The 18,427-nt window shown below is 36.8% G+C and overlaps 1 protein-coding gene across 4 annotated transcripts in view; it reads right to left on the bottom strand.

Annotated features, from left to right (window-relative positions):
- The window catches only part of tdrd9 (tudor domain containing 9), a 178,663-nt gene that overhangs the window by 89,907 nt on the left and 70,329 nt on the right, over positions 1–18,427 (bottom strand). For all 4 annotated transcript variants that reach the window (XM_039741781.1, XM_039741784.1, XM_039741783.1 and 1 more), the window contains exons 9-12: positions 13,337–13,398; positions 13,183–13,237; positions 10,669–10,753; positions 10,535–10,592 (exon numbers count right to left, since the gene is read on the bottom strand). In XM_039741781.1, coding sequence (XP_039597715.1) covers positions 10,535–10,592; positions 10,669–10,753; positions 13,183–13,237; positions 13,337–13,398 — 260 coding nt within the window. The remainder of the gene's footprint in view (positions 1–10,534; positions 10,593–10,668; positions 10,754–13,182; positions 13,238–13,336; positions 13,399–18,427) is intronic.

The following is an 18,427-nucleotide window of genomic DNA, read 5'->3' as shown; positions in this document are numbered from 1 at the left end:
GGCCATTAAGACATATCAACCACACTTGGCGATAGAAACAGAATAATACAATGTATCGATAATATACATTACTGAAGTTTACTGAAATATGATAGCTGCATATATATTGTGTAGTGGATGGCTGGCTTCATATTCCGGCCCTCACCACCAGGCCGCCAGGAGGAGCTCTCCCGAGAGCATGGATGGGCCCCGAATTCCAGCAGGGCCTCATGGACTATGTAGTTTTTATGCACAGCCCTGCTGGATACCTTGGGGACCACTGGGAGTCGCTATCGGGAGGCCAGTGGACTCATTTGTGCACTATGACCCGGAAGTTCGTCACAGGAAGAGCGACGGGCTTCCGGGGTGAAGAAAAGTATTATTTACCCTGACCCGGAAGGAATAAGGACTTGTGGACTGTTGGACAGGAACACTTCCGGGTCAGGGAGTATAAAAGGACTGTGGAAGCTCCCAGACGGCGAGCTGAGCTGGGTGGTAGGAGGGCAACGCGTCTGGGAGCTGGAGGATTGGATTTTTGTATTGGTTAATGAATAGTGTGGAGTGGAGGGTGCTTGGTGCACATTATTATAATAAAACAAAGAATTGTAGCACTTTAACCTGGTGTCTGGCGTGGTACCTGAGGGTTCAAGGAAGCACTAGTGCCCCCTACTGCGACAATTGATATAGAAGACAGGATGCAAAACAGACAAACACTGGTAGTTTACTTTTTATTTAAAGTTCTAACTTATCTTGGTAGAGATTAATGGTTTTACTTTACCTAGTCTAAGGATGACATCTGATGTTGCGTGGTGTTGTTGCTCTAGATTTGAGTGGAGGACTCTTCTTGTGCTGGAATGCAATTCTTCTCATTCTGACATGGTCCTTTGCTCGTGGTGTGCTATATTGTTAGGCTCTTTTCAGAGTCCTCTACAACTTTATACGGAAAGGCATTCCCATTGTGGCACAAGATTTTAGATGCTGAAATTCCTTTCTTGAAGTACTAGCTGCTTCTCAGTCTTTTCAGACTAGACATCAGTCACTGGCACAAAGCTTGTCTTGTGATCTCAGGGCCCAGATCCACAAAGAGAAGATTGAAAGCTTACAGCTCATTGAACAGACAGAAGCTCATCAGCTTTTAGGTTTCAGAGAGAGAGAGAGAGAGAGAGAAAGGTGGGTGGTTTCACACCTCAAAGAGAGATTTCAGAGAGACATAAAGCGAGACAAGAAATGAATGCAGCTAGTTTTACAGGAAGGTTTAACCTCTGGTGATTGAATCAAGACCACTTCCAGTTATACAACCAGTACCTGTTCATAGGCATGTTATTTTGTCCATCAAGGTTGTTACTTGTTGAATTTTATCTCTTTATTCGAACTTGGGTATACAGCTGGAAACTCAAAGAAATGTCTGTATGATATTACTTGGTCTGGAATCTATCATTTTATAAGGTGCAGAGGCTGCATTTCAAATTATTAGTATGAGTTCCAGTTTTACCCATTTATTCAGGAATGTAGGTTGCTAAAATGTACAGCTGGATTTCTGCATCCCTGTTAAATCTGCTCTCAGGCCTTGTGTGCCCCTAAAACGTATCACAAAATGGAAATGCCCACTTTGTCCTACAAGGGCACCCAAACTAAGAAATGATCTACTTACCAATACAAGAGAATTCCAGTCTCAGCACTTAAAACTAAAGACTGAAGAATCATTTTACTCTTGCATTTACAATGTTCCACCAAAGCCTGATCTTTACTTTAAGCAAGTAAAATAAATAAGTACACGTTTAAATAAATACTGAAAATGGAAGTATCACCATATTCATATACTTACAGCTTTATAGGGGTATTTAACTTAACATTTCATGTAATTAACTTGTATGCTCCATGTTTAAACCCTGCTATAAAGAGCATTTATATCATTTCTTCATTAAAAATGACTTTCTAAAAAATCTACCTCTTGGTCAAATTGTGTCAGTAGCAGGACTGAACCCACAATCCCTAGGTTTGAAGTCCAAACCCTTAACCACTACGCCTCACTGCCTGCCCCATGCATACATACACTATAGTATACATATTGACACGCATGAGCGCTACAGGAGTGCAATCAAGGCTCAAAGCCAGTAGGCAATGCACCTTTGGGAACAGGGAATGCACTACTGGGTAACCAGTTCTCCCCTTTAAACTACAGGGAAGAGGACGATTCCCAAGAGGAAGCATGACATTTCCGCTGCCATTCTGGATGCCCCAACACTTCTGACAGGATGAACGGAGTCAAAATTTACTATTGACCCAGAAACTGATGGTGATCAATTGTCAATTAGAGTATGCAGACTAATAAAATGTTTCAGTAATGGCACATGTTGCATAACTGAAACAGTGACAGACAAGATGTCTTCACATGAAGTTTACATTAAGAGACCATGTACGTAACAATTACTAGCTGTCTTACCCAGCATTGCTCTGGAAATTTCCTAAGACAATGGGCCCCAGTTACAATACCCATGCTTAATCAAATATAATCATATACAGTATATAAGTACTGTGTAAGTAACTGATTAGTTTTCTGTTTCACAATCTGGAAGGCAGTGCCAAATCTTTGTCTGACTTCCAAGGGGACACCTTAGTTCTGTGCCATATTGCCATTTATTTTAGTCTTCATCATGAGGAGTAAGAAGTAGCTCAAGAAAAAAAAAGTTGTATTATGTATACAAAAACAGGCCACTTCTTAACCACATCTTTTCGAAGTTTCACCTTTTCTTCATCTACCTCACATCCCATTTTCCATGCAGCTTGTTACCTTGTCTCGTTATTCCCGAGAAAAGAAGCTGGCCTTTATCACTCACCACTAACCCTATTTCTCTGCACGATTACAGCCTCAGCTTGTACAGTGGCATTGTTCTGCTTGCAGCTTTCATTTGCATGAACTACATGCCCCATTCCTCAGTCCAATCACAGCTGAAGCAAAAAGAATACCTATTTTGCTAGGGCTTTATTACTGACAAATATTGAGAAGTTTAAAAAAAAAAAAGTGTCAACTAATTTTCTTTTTTCTGTAACTTTACCAAACATCAAACAAATCAGAGTGTGTTTGAGATTTTGGGGTCCAGTAAAACACGGACTATCCATCTGGAGTCAGGACCGAGGCTGTGACGGATAACAGAACAGCTACTTTAAATATGACTATTCACTAAACTAATCTACTATATGCCAGTATTATTTACAAAACAAAATTATATTAACAAAATATAGTATTTACAAAATTAATTCATATAATATTGTAATGATCAGTGCAATAAGCAAACAACTATGAGATACTGGAGCTTTCTATGTTTTTCTTGGAAGTCTTTGTTCTGTAGCAAACTGTGTCCTGTCTTATACTCCGTTATCTTGGTTACGAAGTACACTTCGAAAGCTTTCTTTATCTCTTGCTGCTCACATTCCGTCTTTCTCTATACCACAAGCACTCCCGTTTACTGTCTCCTGACTCCGTACTCAAAACTTCCTTTGGCCGCACCTTCCTTTTTCTCCAAACTTCTCCTATCACTTCTGTTTGTCCCTTCCAGAACAAAAGCCCTTCACCCAGTCCCATCACTTACAGCATTCATTCCATCCTTTCTGCTCCCCAACAGCACATCACAAGATGCCTGCATTTCACACAATATTAATAAAACACAGTACAACAGATCTTAAAAAGAAAATTACAATGCAGAAGAACATTAACATTAATCCAAAATAACATTACCATCAGTGGTTGCAAACGTTTTAATAATTTCAATTTTTTGTGACAATTCTAACACCCCACACATGTTTTAATCGGCCATAAAAATGCATAGTAGATTAATTGTAACAAAAGAAAAAAGCTACAAAACGCTATGATTTCTAAATTCAGCAATGAGACGTGGTGCTGGCGAAAACACAACATGCTAGCACAAGTGAGAGTTCTTACAGTATGCACAGATTGCAGCGTACTGCAAAGCATTTAGGATAGGTAGGAACTGTTTTTTTGGGGTTTTTTTTTTGCCCGGACGGTTAATGGAGACAGACAGTTAATCGAGTGACAGATAATCAAGGATTTACTGTATTTAATTTTCCCCTTTTGCTAGAGGTTGCCTCTTAATATTGACATACAGAAATGTTCCTTCTTAGCAGATACCTACTGGCCAAGATATAACAGCAAGACAAAATTCAGGTTTTTAACTAAACAGAAAATAGTGATTTTGTTAACGTGTGCTAGTCAACTTTGTAACCAAATGCTTCAGTTCTGTGTTGATTAGAACTTAATTGATGATGAAGTAAAGTTCCTTTATAAGCATAATAGTAATACTACATTTTATTTATTTAGCTCCTTTCCATGCTCAAATAGCTTCACAGAATCTCAAACAAACAGCAGGTATATGTAACATTGGATACAGATGTTTCCTGAACAGAACATTAAAACAGATATAGGATCTACAAAGGTATTAAACAGAATAAAAAGACAATAAAAAGAGTAAAATATTAAATTCAATACTAAATGAAAGCCTAGCAAATAACACTATTTGTGGTATAACACACATACAAATTATACTGAGTATTTAGACAGAGAGGAATACTGAAAGAGGATGCAGAATGTCAGGTTAACTTAAGCGCCTTCCTGAACAGTTGAGCTTTCAAGTTTTTTTTTTAAAAGAATGAATGGAGTCAGCAGATCTAATTAATTTAGGGAGGTCATTCCAAAGTCTGGGTGCTGTACAGCTAAATACCCTGTCACCCATGGAGTGCAGGTTAGTATGGGGCAGAACAAGATTGGCAGAATCAGACCACCTTAGTGGGCGAACAGGAGCATAGCGATGGAGAAGGTCACTGGTGTAGTCTGGTGCAAGGTCATTTAAAGCCTTGTAGTTATTAATAGAATTTTATACTCAATTCTGTAAGACACGGGGAGCCACTGGAGGCGAGACAGAATGAGTGTTATGTGCTCACTGTTATTGGTTTGTGTATGGACTCCAGCAGCTGAGTTTTGAATCACCTGGAGCTGTGATACAAGATTAGAAGCGGAACCTGCCAGTACAGTGTTACAATAATCAATGTAGGAAGTGATAAAACCATTGACAAGTATTTCAGCATTAGAAAGGAACAGAATGAGCGAACACGGGATATGTTACGGAGGTGAAAGTAGGAAAGTTTCCTAATGTGGTTTACGTGGGTGGAATAAGAAAGGAAGGAATCAAAAACAACATCAAGATTCCTTGCAATAGAAAAAGGTCTGAGGAGATCACCACCAAGGAGCTAATATTCTTACGTTGCACTGTAGTGCCAATTTGCAGGAGTTCAGTTTTGTTGCAATTTCATTTTAAAGAGTTCAGCTCCATCCAGGTTTTAATTTCATTGAGGCAAGTTGTGAGCTGACAAAGCCCTGATGAAGTTTCACTTTTAATATTGAAATAGAGTTGAGTATCATCCTCATAAAAATGATAACCCAGTCCATAGCTATGAATGATCGGACCAAGGGGATACACAAAGATACAGAAGAGCAGGGGTAAAGCACTGAATAACCCCTTGTGTGATCGGCACGGAGCTGGTTCTGCTGTTGCCAAGGCTAATAAACTCTTGTCTGTCAGTCAATTAGGACTTAAACAACTGAAGAGCAGTGCCAGAGATACCCAGCATGTTCTCCAATCTGAACAGTAGAATGTTATGTCTAACAGAGTCAAATGCTACACTAAGATCTAACAAAACTAATCTGCTGGTTTGTCCAAAGTCTGCTGCCACAAACAAATTATTACTTACTAGAAGCAAAGCAGTTTCACTGCTGTGCCCTGAAATCAGACTGAAATGGTTCCATCAATTTATTAGAGGTTAAGTAATTTGTGAGTTGGGAGGCTACAACACATTCAAGAACTTTTGATAGAAAAGTTAAGTGAAAAAGACAGAAAATTGTTAGAAGATTGTCAGCTTCAAAACCAGAGACTTTAACAGAGGTGATACAGAAGTAATTTTAAAAAAGTGTCTGGCACAAAGCCAGGGTCAAGGGATACATTTATTATTGTTTTAACAGTTGGTATGATGGCATGAAGGCAGGATTTAAGTGTGTTGGGGATGGGGTCCAGTACACAGGTAGTGGGCCTCATTTTACAAAGCAGGTCATTAACAAAGGCAGATGTGACTAGCAAAAATTTAGAAAGAGCTGGATGGAATGGGAAGATGGGAAAAGATAAATGGATGATGGATTTATCTCAGTTGAATTATTTAAATCTTTAAAAAATTTGTTGTGGAAAAAGTGGAGGATTTTTTAACAGACCGTTCAGTACAGAAGGTAATTGGGCCAGATGCAGGTTGAAGTAGTTTATTAACTACAGAGAACAAAACCGTTGCGTTATCATGGCCACTTTATTATACTGCTATAATGTGTGATCTTGGCTACAGTTAGTACATCCCTGTAAGCACTTTGTTGGTCAGAGAAAGCCTGGATATACACAGTGAGGCCAGTCTTACATGACATTCTCTCAATGTGTTGGCCAGCTGCTTTTATACACCGTAACTCTGAATTGTACCATAGAGCTGAGCACTTAAAGGAAACCCCCTTTATGCTTTAAAGGAGCCGTTTGCTGAAAGTAGGGCTGTGTTATAGTGATCAACAAGACTAACTAGTGTTGATGGAATAGGATGAAGACAGAAAAAGATCAGAAATTGAACAAGCAAGGATAGAACAGCAGATATTTTTAGGGTTTCTGAAAGAAATTTTACGTTTGCTGGTAAGAGGAGGGAGAGGAATGAGACATTAAAAAAGTACTGCTTTATGATCAGAGTCTCAAATCACTGCTATAAGTTGTAAGAACTGGAGACCAGAGGCGTGGAAAGGTTTGGGGCAGCCACCCATTTAATGCGGTTTCCCGGCTGCAAAAGTCTTTGAGGCATTTTTAAACAGTGTATCACAATAGGAGTCCAAAACAGAACTGCCTGCCAGAGCAAAGGCAGTGTGCTTTATAGCACAGAGGGCGGAAGTGATGTCGTCCTCTGGGCCGGAACTGGAAGTGACATCATCCTCAGGGCCGGAACCGGAAGTGACCTCGTTCTTGGGACCAGAACCGGAAGTGATGTGTCCTTCCTGGAAATGGCGGGTCCTGGTGGGATTTCCCGGGTGGGACCTGCAGAGAACTCAGAAAGAGCGTCAGCGTACCCCGCCCCCCCCTGGGCAGATGTATAAACAGTATTGTCTAAGCCCTTCAGCTGCTTCCCATGCACACGTGTGTGACAAAGTGTTGCCGACAAATAAGCCAGATGTACAGATCATGTCCAATATATGACCACTAAAGAGAGAAGGAAAATCAACATTTTGCACCAAGTCAAAACGGTCCAGTGTAAGGAAATGAATTCATTTCTCAGCTTACACATAGTAATGTCAATATGGATGTTGAAATCACCAAGAAGAATGACCCTCTGCGAAAAAGAACTTAAGTGGGTTAATAATTCATTCAGATCAGATTAAAAAAAAAAAAACGCATTTTGGGGGGATGATAGAGAACAATGAGTAAGACAGGACCTGATTTTGTCATTAGCATAAGAGGCAGACACTCGAAAGACAATGGATAGTCAATTGGGATTCTTTTGATGTTTAGTTCAGTTCTAACAATTACTGCAACTCCTCCTCCTTGTCATGAACTGGGAGGCTCTGTGAAGTAAATGTACTGTATCTGGATGGCATCGTCTTGTTTGGTGTCTAACGAATTCTGAAAGAACCAGCACTTTGCCATTAAAAGATCTAAAGTTAAACAATGCAATGTTAGTTGATGTGGGTTCATTGTAGAGAGATCAATTATCAGAGTTTATTTTAACTAACTGCAAATTTGGCACACTGACACTCCTATTTCTAAAGTCATTAACAGGACAATGTATTCCCAAACAAATATTTCCGTTGAACTTTCATTCGCAAACCTGGCAATGGGGGGCGACCTGAACTGCAATGTAAATATCTCGGGTGTTACAAAATGCCAGTGTCTTTTAGGACATTCCATTCTGACCATTTGCTCTGGACAAACTGTTTAATATGAAGGAGTTGATTACAAGAGTATTTTAGCATAGTATAAAGCAATATTTATCTGATAGTAGCAGAGAAGCAATACAGCATAGCGGAGAAGGCAAGATGGGCGGGATGGTGCAGATGAACGGAAATAGCAAGTAGCATCAGAAGCGTAGAAGACATTATAAGATGCACATGAAGAGTTTGAAGGTTCCAATGTACAGCCACATACATACAACACTGGGTGTATTACAGGAGTGACTGCCCCAGAGCAGCAAGCAAGGTGGTTGTAAAATCAGATCACTTCTCAGTCAATAAGCACGTATATTAATATTCAAGACCAATCCAGTACATCTATTATAATTTAGAAGACAGACCATTCCCAGCTCCTAGATCGTTACCATGCAAAGAAATTTTCATAAGACTCATCCTGTGACCCACAGAAAGATTCAGTTATCCCTGAGGCTGCGAACCCAGTCAAGGCAAAGTCCATAAAGTCTATAAACTCCAAATCAGTGCAGTTCAAGTCAGACGAATCTATAACTATATATACAATAAAAAGCAAAAGAAGTGTAAGTAGTGCAAATTTAAACGCCAATTTTAAAACGCAAAGTATTAACAGGGAGGAGCAGCATCAACATGCGTGTGCCAGGATTACCGCTCTGTTCAGGTTTCAACTTAACCCAAAACTGCTATAAAACCTAATGTTAAATTTGTATTACTCATCATTTAAACTACTATAAGAAGATAAAAAAAATGAATACAGTCAAATCATATAATCATAAGAGGCTCCGTTTAAAATCAATAGCTTGATCTGAAAAATTAAGTACCGTGTAATAACTTGTAACATGTAAGTAAAAAATACTGTACCACCACAGTACAATTTATAACATTAACAAATAAAAAAAATAGCATTAACACATTAATTGATTTTATGTTGTCTGATTGCATTCATCTTTTACTTTATACATATCTTAACCTGCCACCTATATTTCTCCCCTGTATATTAGAATCCCAATTCCAAAGCTGATCAACAGCTGAGCATGAATCCAAGCAGATCACTTCTAATAAACAAGACATTCTTTCTTTAGTTTTTAGAGAAAGTATTGCATATATTCTGCATGTCGTATATTCTACTGTCATTATGGTCCTTCTTACCTGTTCACAAGATTGTTGTGATTACACATGACACAATGCAAATAAAGCATGCATGTGCTCAATTCATCTCATAGCTCTATACTCCATCATGTGGATGGAAAAAATATTGCAATGTAAGCTAAGAGAGAAGAAATCTGCAGCCATGGAAAATTGTTAGCCACAATCATGATCTACAACTTATCAATTTCTACTGTAAACCTTTAAACTGCATCTTTTAGAAAGGCTGCACATCGTGAAATTCCATTAAACCTAGGAAAACCAATATCTGTGAAAAAGGAAATCAGGCCAAAACAAGTAAATACAGAACAGCCAGTTTAGAAGTACTATATTGCAATAATAATTAATGAAAACAGTTAAAACAAGAAAGAGCAATGCACACCATGGGAAGGAGCAAAGACTGAACATGGATTTGGCATTGTGGCAGAACTTTATAAAGCAACTGATTTAAGTGAAGCAAAAAATGATTTTTCAAAAAAAAAAAAAACCTAATATAGCAATGAAGGATATAATAAAATTAAAGTAAATTCAAGTTACATTATAAAGATGGGCAAAAAACTGTGTTTAAACAAAGAAAGCAAACTGTTATGGTGTGAGAATTTCTCATGAGACCAGTGGATGTTAAAAATGTGGTCAGTCAATTATATGTATTGGGGGCACCATTCTTTGTATTTAAAAAAAAAAAAAATTACCTAATCTTACATAAAAATTGGCAGATGATGCTAAACTTAAAAGGAATGGAGGATGACCTTTTCTTGTTAAAATAATACTAATGTACCTAGGTGGAAAACATATTTGGACTAATACGCGACAAATGAATTCAGTCCAGATACATACTAACCTAAAATACACATACAGTGGGTTCAAAAAGTATTTAGACACTCCAACTTATTGCACATATTGCTATGTTACAGCCTTGTGATAAAATTATTTTACTTTTTCCCTCATCAAGCAACACCCAGTACCAAAGAATGACAAAGTGAAAACAGGACTTATGTTTATTTGCAAATTTATTAAGGGAAAAAAAACCCAACTTTGGCTGAATAATTACATTAGTGTACCCAAATGTCACCCCTTGAATAAAGTATAACTCAGCTTTCAACCGTTCTTGTCAGTTGGACAGAAAATTAACGCCAGTCTGTTTCTTTAACTGAAGGATGTGACATTTTTTCCCCACAATTGGAGAAGGGTTGATTTTTACTTTTTTTTTTTTTTATTATAGATCAAAAGGATGTACATTTCAATGATGACAAATACAGGTTACCATAAAAAAGTTGTTTCCAAAGGTATTTTGGATGACAAACTTTTCAAATTGCACGTTTCAAGTAGACACTCATGTTTTCACATAAATTAAAACTGTTATCAAGTACACAAGCACAAACAATTCACAAAAAAGTGGCAGCTCACCATATTTGACATCAGGGACAGTGACTGAACTTTCTGCAATGTTGGTTGACAGAATTACCTGTGGGTTGTAAACGGTGTTAATTACCTGGTTACTTGTTTAGGTATACTGCAAAATAATAAAATCATTACATTACCTTCCTGTACCCTGGAACTGGGTTAATAAAAACTCCATTCTGCTCTTCCAAAGTGACACTGGAATGTAGAGGATGCACCTGTAGCCTGGAAGGTAACACAAAAATAAATATAAAATAGGAAAACATGCATGAAATGGAAAAAATCCAAATCCAAATTGCATACCATCCAGACAGGCAACTGTCACAACAACATCATGCATAAATTGTTGTATATGACAAGAGAACACTTGGTCACTGAAGCCATTAGGATTTCGGATTTAGGACCAGACAGCAGAATTTTCGACAGGCCCTCGGTATTAAAAGTGTCATGTACAAATATCTTTCCATTTTTCATTTACATACCTTGAAATGCTTGGACTACCTCAGGTACAATTTGAGCAACAGAAGTCTAGCATTGTGTAAATGGAGGTTATTGTTTCAACAACCACGGATAGAAAAGAGGTTATTCAGTCACATCCTAGAGGCCCTTCAAAATAGCATTTCAGTACTCTAGAATACCAGAGAAGTTTCAAAACGGAAATGAACAGAAAATACCTTTGGCTTCCTTGATATACAGAATATATTCAGATTGACCCCAGATATATGCTCAAGAGCAACCACCCCTAGATAATCTTTTTTGCTTATGATCTATCTGTGCAGATACTTTGCATTTTTTTCTCTCCTTCTAAGACAACAGAAACACCTTGTAAACAATAATCAATTTTACAGCAGTATTATTTTGACAGGATTTAAAAAAAAAAAAAACAAACGCATACAGGGTGAAAAACTGGAGGTACTGATTGAGTCATGACATAAGGCAGTTTTGAGCGTGCTTTCTACATCTCTGAGATGTCAAGCTGGCTTGGGAACGCATTATGTAGCGCTTTGGAGGAAAAAAAAGTTTATGTAAGCCACACCATCAATTTCCAGGAAAATATTCAGTGAACAAAGTCACTGACAAATATGGCATATTCACTGCAAAAAACAGTTTGGTAAATTTTCAATTTGGAATATGCAGAAATGTACTGCAATTTCTTGCAATGGTTCGGTTATATTCTGTCTTGTGCATATTTTGGTCTGCTATTCAACTATTACTTTGCTCGAATGTCTGTCTTTCAGGATTTTTTGCTAGTCTTTTTTAGTATTTTCTGTGTGCAAATGTATTAAATACTAGATAAGTAAAACTATAGGCATATGTGCAAGGCACAGAAGCTCCCAAGTTGCTCAGAAGACAGACAAATTTTCACGGCAGACAGGTTATCTATAAAATTTAAGTAATGCCATTGTAACATTCCACACACCACCACCAAAGGTGTTAATACAAACTGTAAAATGCAACAAAATTAAAATCTGATATTTGTTCTATTTTTTTGAAATTGAATACAAAATTTTTAAAATGGAATCAACAACAATAATAGAAGAATATACCAACTTTTTTTGAAGAATTTTAAGTTGGCCATTTAAATAATAATAACTCGTCCATTCAAAAAAATAATTCTATATTACAGCTTGTGATCATGATTACCACTGTTAAGCTCAGAATAATGAGATTTTTAGGACATTTTCAGTGTTACCACTGTTCTATAAAATGATAAAAGTGCTATATAAAATACTCTTACACTTTCCTTTATAGACATCAGAAAAAGTTAAATCTTGCATGTGTTTCAATTCAATTAAGCTACCAGTTACCTTGTATATTGAATAATATTTACATTTTTGCTTCCATTAAAATAAACCAACAGATAAAACTTCATCCAAAAATATTTGTATATGTTACTTATCACAGTTTGCAGTGATGACTGAAAAAAATGTATTCCTTCATGGTTTTATACAGAATTGAGAGACAAACATTTGATATAATAGAAGGAAATGGTGACCAATGCTTTATAACAATAAATAATACCAACACAGTAATGTTGAAAATGTGCATTACACATGCACTTTTTGGTAAAAGTATTTTTAAATATATACTTCCAGAAAAATTCAACACACATCATAAACAGGAAACGTGTTTCCGCAACTGCACCTTTGAATTCAAGATCCACCTCTCTGACATATTCAGTGTTCACGAGTTCTGTCTTCAATTCAAAAGCATAGCATTATGGGAATGTGCTTCCTGTGTGCCGATTTTTCCATAAGTATATATCGAACAATATTTTAGCAAACAATGCATGGTCTTGTATGTTTTGAGCATACAACTGGATAATTATGGATTATGCAACATGATTAACGCAAGACTTTATCCCTTTTCTCCATGGCTATTTTTCATATTGTTTGCTGGTGTATATCATTGGCCACCATTGGCTTCTACAAAAATCATTAATTTTTTTCCCACCTTTCTGCATGAAAACATAATAAAAAATTTTCTCAACCATCACTACAAACCACATGGGGAAAGTAAAAGAAAAAAAAATTGATGGGAGTATTCTCTAGGAAAAAAAAGTAATTATAGAAAAAGTTTAACTACCATTTAATAACTTAAACAGGAAATATAATAAAGGAAATCAATATGTTTTAAGGAAAGAACACCATTACCTTTTCCTAACAAGTTTAGATAGGGCATCTTGCATAAAATTAATTTCTTGTAATCCTACAAAAATTAAAAAAAAAAACAATATTAATTATTGACAGAAATCATATTACTATAGATAAAATAAGTTCTGCAAGTAATAAAATACTGCTAACATACCTGGCAAAAACACCAGAACACTGCCACGATTAGGTAATGTAAAGAACCCGTCCTCAGATGCACTGTATGGGATATTTAAAAAAAAAAATAAAATAAACTAAGCAGTCCTATAATTAAGAAAGTATCATTGTACAAAGTTTAACTGCACCTCGTCAAAAGTGAACAACAAAGCGATTTAAAAACACTGAATAAAAATAAATCACAAAAATGATAAAAAATATTATTATTCCTAACATGCTCATTCCATATGCCCAAAAGCAGAGAAGTCATACAGAGCAAAGAAATGTCTAAGGAAAAAAAATATCACACAAACCTCATTAATATTCATTTCTCCCTTTCCAGTTTATCAAGGAGAAAAACAATACAATCCTCTGTCTATAACAGGGGTCTCCAACTCTGGTACTGGGGGGCCCCAGTGGCTGCAGGTTTTTATTCTAACCTTTATCTTAATTAGAGACCTGTTTTTTCTACCAATTAAATTCTTTTGAATTAATTTTAATTGACTTGTTCTTGAAGACTCAGACTCCTTGTTTTTATTTCCTTAATAAGCTGCCAAACAATGATACGTTTCCATCATACAATATCTGAAATAAAGGAGGTTTCAGGAATGCTGATCTGCTCAGGTCCCCAGAACATTTTAACAGTGCTCTTAGGAAAGAGAAAATTAACAATTTCGGAAATGTATGCTATTGCACAATGACAGCAGCAACAAGCCATGGAATTTTGGAACGGGTTTAACCACCAACAAGAATCAGAGCCTTATTAAGCAACTGATTGGAGCGAAACTGAATAGTGTTTGAAGCCCGGAATTAGTTGGTCTTCTGTTGGCTCACTCATTTCGCATTTCATTTCTGTTCGGATGCCATTTTAGGAAAGAAATTAAGCAATTCAGAGGAACAAATATTAAAAAAACAGCTTAATTAAAACTAATTCAAAATAAGTTAATTATCAGCAAAAACAAATCACTAATTAAGGGTTAGAATGAAAACCTGCAGCCACTTGGGCCTTCCTGGACCAGAGTTAGGGACCTCTGGTCTAAAAGGATCTTGCAGCCAATCCACCTTCTCAAAATGCAGATTGCCTGCACCAATCAAATCAGTAAGTCTAGCCATTCCTGTGCATTTAATCAAGTATAGAGGCTCAAATATGTAACCATATCTGAACAAAACAAACTACCTACAGGCAGACATTGATGGCTTTTAAACTCCCCTGCCACCCAACTATGGTCTGTAGGTATTTTCTCCTAGGACACATGCATATGTATGTGTCACAAAAAAGGGTTACATGTCATTCAATTGCTGGCATTTGGTAAATGTTATCTTTAACATATACAAAAAAAAAAAAAAAAACACACACAAAGTTAAGCATGGGCATCTATACAGTTATCTGTGATGTGCATTGTCACATTCATATAGAGCAGATGTCTGCAATGTTGGTCCTGGATGGTCGTTTGGGTTTTATTTCCAATCTGAATGTCTAATTAGAAGCCAACCTCTGACAATAACAGATCTCGTATAACTTAATGTATGGAAGAGTTTTCTGCCACGTCAAGTCACTCATATCATAGATTTTTTTTACTTTCCAAGGATATTATATAAATGACTTGTACCTTGAAGTACACAAATATTTCTCAATCTTTCTCTTTAAAACTAAAATAAATTAAGGATGGAAATTATAACATTGGGTATACCTAAAATGAAGCATTAAAATGTTGCTTGAGGAATAAGGGTTTCAAGAACAATTGACTTTTAATTAAGACATCGAGTTGGTGGAAAACATCTGCAGCCACTACGGCCCACAAGGTCAAACTTTGCAAACACCCGATATATGGGAAGGACAAATACAAAGATTTGCAAAAGGAAAAAAAAAAAAATATATATTTTTTTTTTAAACGAAGTATGGAGATTTAACATTTAAAAACATACCTTTATAGGTCTCAATTTAATCTTTCATCACGCAACAGTTGTGTCAATGTTAGAACCCTGACGGAGAGTACCCTTTTACCTCCTACCGATCAGTCCTTACTCCTAAAGTAACTGAACACTGAACCTACAGTTAAATAATAGGATATACACATTAGAATGCTGCTATGTAAATGAAAGTACATGCCTACAACTATGGGCCACTAGAGGGGAGTCTGCTTTTAGGTATTTGGCTACTGATTTTTTATTGTCGACGTGTCAAACAGAAACGTCAATAGAGGATACAGTCACAAAGAATCGTATTGGTTTTTGTAGCTGCAATGCACTACATGAAGGTCTGGGCAAGTATCGTTTGTTATTGTTTGTCAAGACTGCACACAGACCTACCAATGCAAGCACCCTGGAGCTGTGATGCCGCCGTCTCTCGAGAGGTAAGTTTTAGCGAGTAAAGTTAGTGTCACATGTAAAACGTTGAGGTTTGTACTATAATGTGTATATCAAGGTTTCGACAATGATAGTTAATCCTTAAACCGACACATTTAGGGGTTAATGCACCCCGGACACCAAATATTTTTGAGCTAAACTTTTTAAGTAAACATCACAATTTACAAAGAAAATGTGAATTTTTAATAGAACACATTTTTTTCATGCAAAGAGCATCACAATTACTGCAACACTGTTTATTTTACAAACTGCAAATAAACTGTAAAAACTATAAAAAAAACTACTGCAACAATCTATTATATATGTTCAAGGTGCAACTGAAGCCATTGATGAAATTCAGTAAATCACCGACCCAATTGCGTTTGAACTGGCTGCACGCAAACACACAGAGGTAAACACTGACGACTGCAGGCTCGTCTAGTGCAGCGGCTGAATCCCAGGGACAGTGGTGCTGCAATTTTGCCAGGGCCGGCAGTGGTCGTGAGCTGGCTGCTCAACGAATATACGGCACTGACTGATCAGCTCCGTAGTGCTGGCAAATTGCTCTGTGAAGCAAATATAGCCTGTTGCAGGGTTCAATGAATGTACGTCACCAAATATACTCGCCCCCTGCATGCTGGCAAATTGCACAGTGTGATGATTAAAACATCTCTGTCTGCAAAATCATTCTTGTGTATTCCTGCTACCTCTACTCCCTCCGAATGTCTCTTCTCAGCAGCTGGGAACATTGTCTGAAAGAAGTCAGCCTCACACCACAGCATGTCGAAATGCTCACGTTCCTTCACTGCAATCAGGAATATATGAACCAAATCTTTTGTAAACTGTACATTATTGTTTTATTTTATTTGCATTGAAGCTTTATTTAAACTTCTGGACTTTAAGATACACCAGTGGCCATTTTTGTTAAATGCACTTTTTTTGTTGAAAAGACTATGTGCACTTTAGTTTGTATTGTTAAATGTATTTCATTTTTATTGTGATGGTCACACTAATATAAAAACATCTGAATATTTTCAAATTCATGTTTCAATGGTTGTTATTTTAATTTGATTATTAATTTTAATCATGTTAATGCAGAGGCATCAGGGTGACATTCACAGGTGGACAGATGTGAGCAGATGAGACCAGACATGCACTGGGGCCCAGAACAAGATGTGCAATCACAGGTCGCAGGCATCACAATAGTCAGGATGAAATAATCATGACTAATTGGGGAAATTGAATGATTAGTCGACTACCAAAACAATCATTAGTTGCAGCCCTACTCACTACAAAGGGTGAATAATGATCTAGTAGTATTTGCTGATTGAATGTGCAGCATTTAGATCCTCCGCAACTAAAACAGAAGGTGTTCTCTGGAAAGTTATCTTCGTATGATAGTTACAGGTTCCAAAAGCTATACTTCTTTCCCAAAGAGATTCAATTACTTCTTGAAGTGTTCAAGTTCAATTTCGCTACATGAAGCCAATTTCTGAAACGGTGCTTTGCAATGAATCATTTGCAACCATTTCTTTTTTTAATGAAAAAGTAAAATAAATACATTTGCGTTAAAAGAATAAGGACTGGGAAATACTCATGTTAAACTTGGATTATATGCTGATAGATGTCAGCAGCATTTCTTGTAGGATATGCTCCACAGTCTTTCAAAAGTAGAATGGTTAACTACTGAACGATGGCAACTTGTCTTCCTTTCTAATTAGTGGTGCAAAGACTGATCACTTCTAACCAAGCATTTTTTGAATCAACACTAATCTGGAAAAAGCTTAATGACAGGGTGCCCCAAAAAGTTTTAGGAGACTATCACTGGAATTTCACACTCTACCAAGTTTGGCCTTGATTTTCCTCTCCTTCTCCAGTGCAGTTTGCTACATAAATATCCTCTGTCTCCCCTTTTCACCTGGCATGTATTTTCTGCTAACTAAAATTCAAATTCAATAACTGGTCTTTGGGTCAGGCACTGCTCCACACATTTGGTACTGTGTAAAAAAGCATTCTGTTCCTCTTGTAAGATGTGCACACTGTTATTATAATAATTTTTAACAGTAGTGGCCAGCAATTGACAGCATACAAGGATTAGCATACTGTACATTGTGACCCAATTATTCTGGGTTTCTGATGTTACAAACCTTTAGTCACATTTTACTCTTCTACCTTTGTCTTTGTGTTATCTGCACCTTAGTCTCTGCTGAGAACATTAAGAGGTATCTGTATTATGCCTGGACCAGAAAAGGGCAGGTTGTGAGGATCATTTTGAAGCAGTTGTACAAAGGAGGTGTCCTGAGGAGAACAGAGGAAAAATTTCAGGTAATAAACAGGCTAGAAAAGGAATGAGGAAAATCTTTCCTAACAGTTGTCAATCAGAAAAGCAACCAAAACAAAGGGAAAAGCAAACATTTTAGTCAGGAATGAAGAGCTAAAGCATTAATAAAGTTTGAAGAAATCACGACCAAAATTCACAAATTGCTATATTTTATACCCATGAGTTTTGTAACCTGAAGTTGCCATGGTAACATAAAATGGTAGCACTGCCAAAAATTAATTCACTCAAAACCAGAAGCCAATTTTAATATTACAAAATATAACAATCTCTGCCCTACTTCCAAATCCTTAAGATGTCCTTTAATGTGTTTTTTAAAAAAAAAACCTACATTTTCCACGAATTTCAGTCATTACTCAAAAAAACATAATCAATAATTTTATCATAAGCACCATTTAATGGATCTAG

The sequence above is a fragment of the Polypterus senegalus genome, chromosome 18, assembly GCF_016835505.1.
Source record: "Polypterus senegalus isolate Bchr_013 chromosome 18, ASM1683550v1, whole genome shotgun sequence".
Classification (NCBI taxonomy): Eukaryota; Metazoa; Chordata; class Cladistia; order Polypteriformes; family Polypteridae; genus Polypterus; species Polypterus senegalus.
This window is presented reverse-complemented; position numbering and strand designations above follow the sequence as displayed.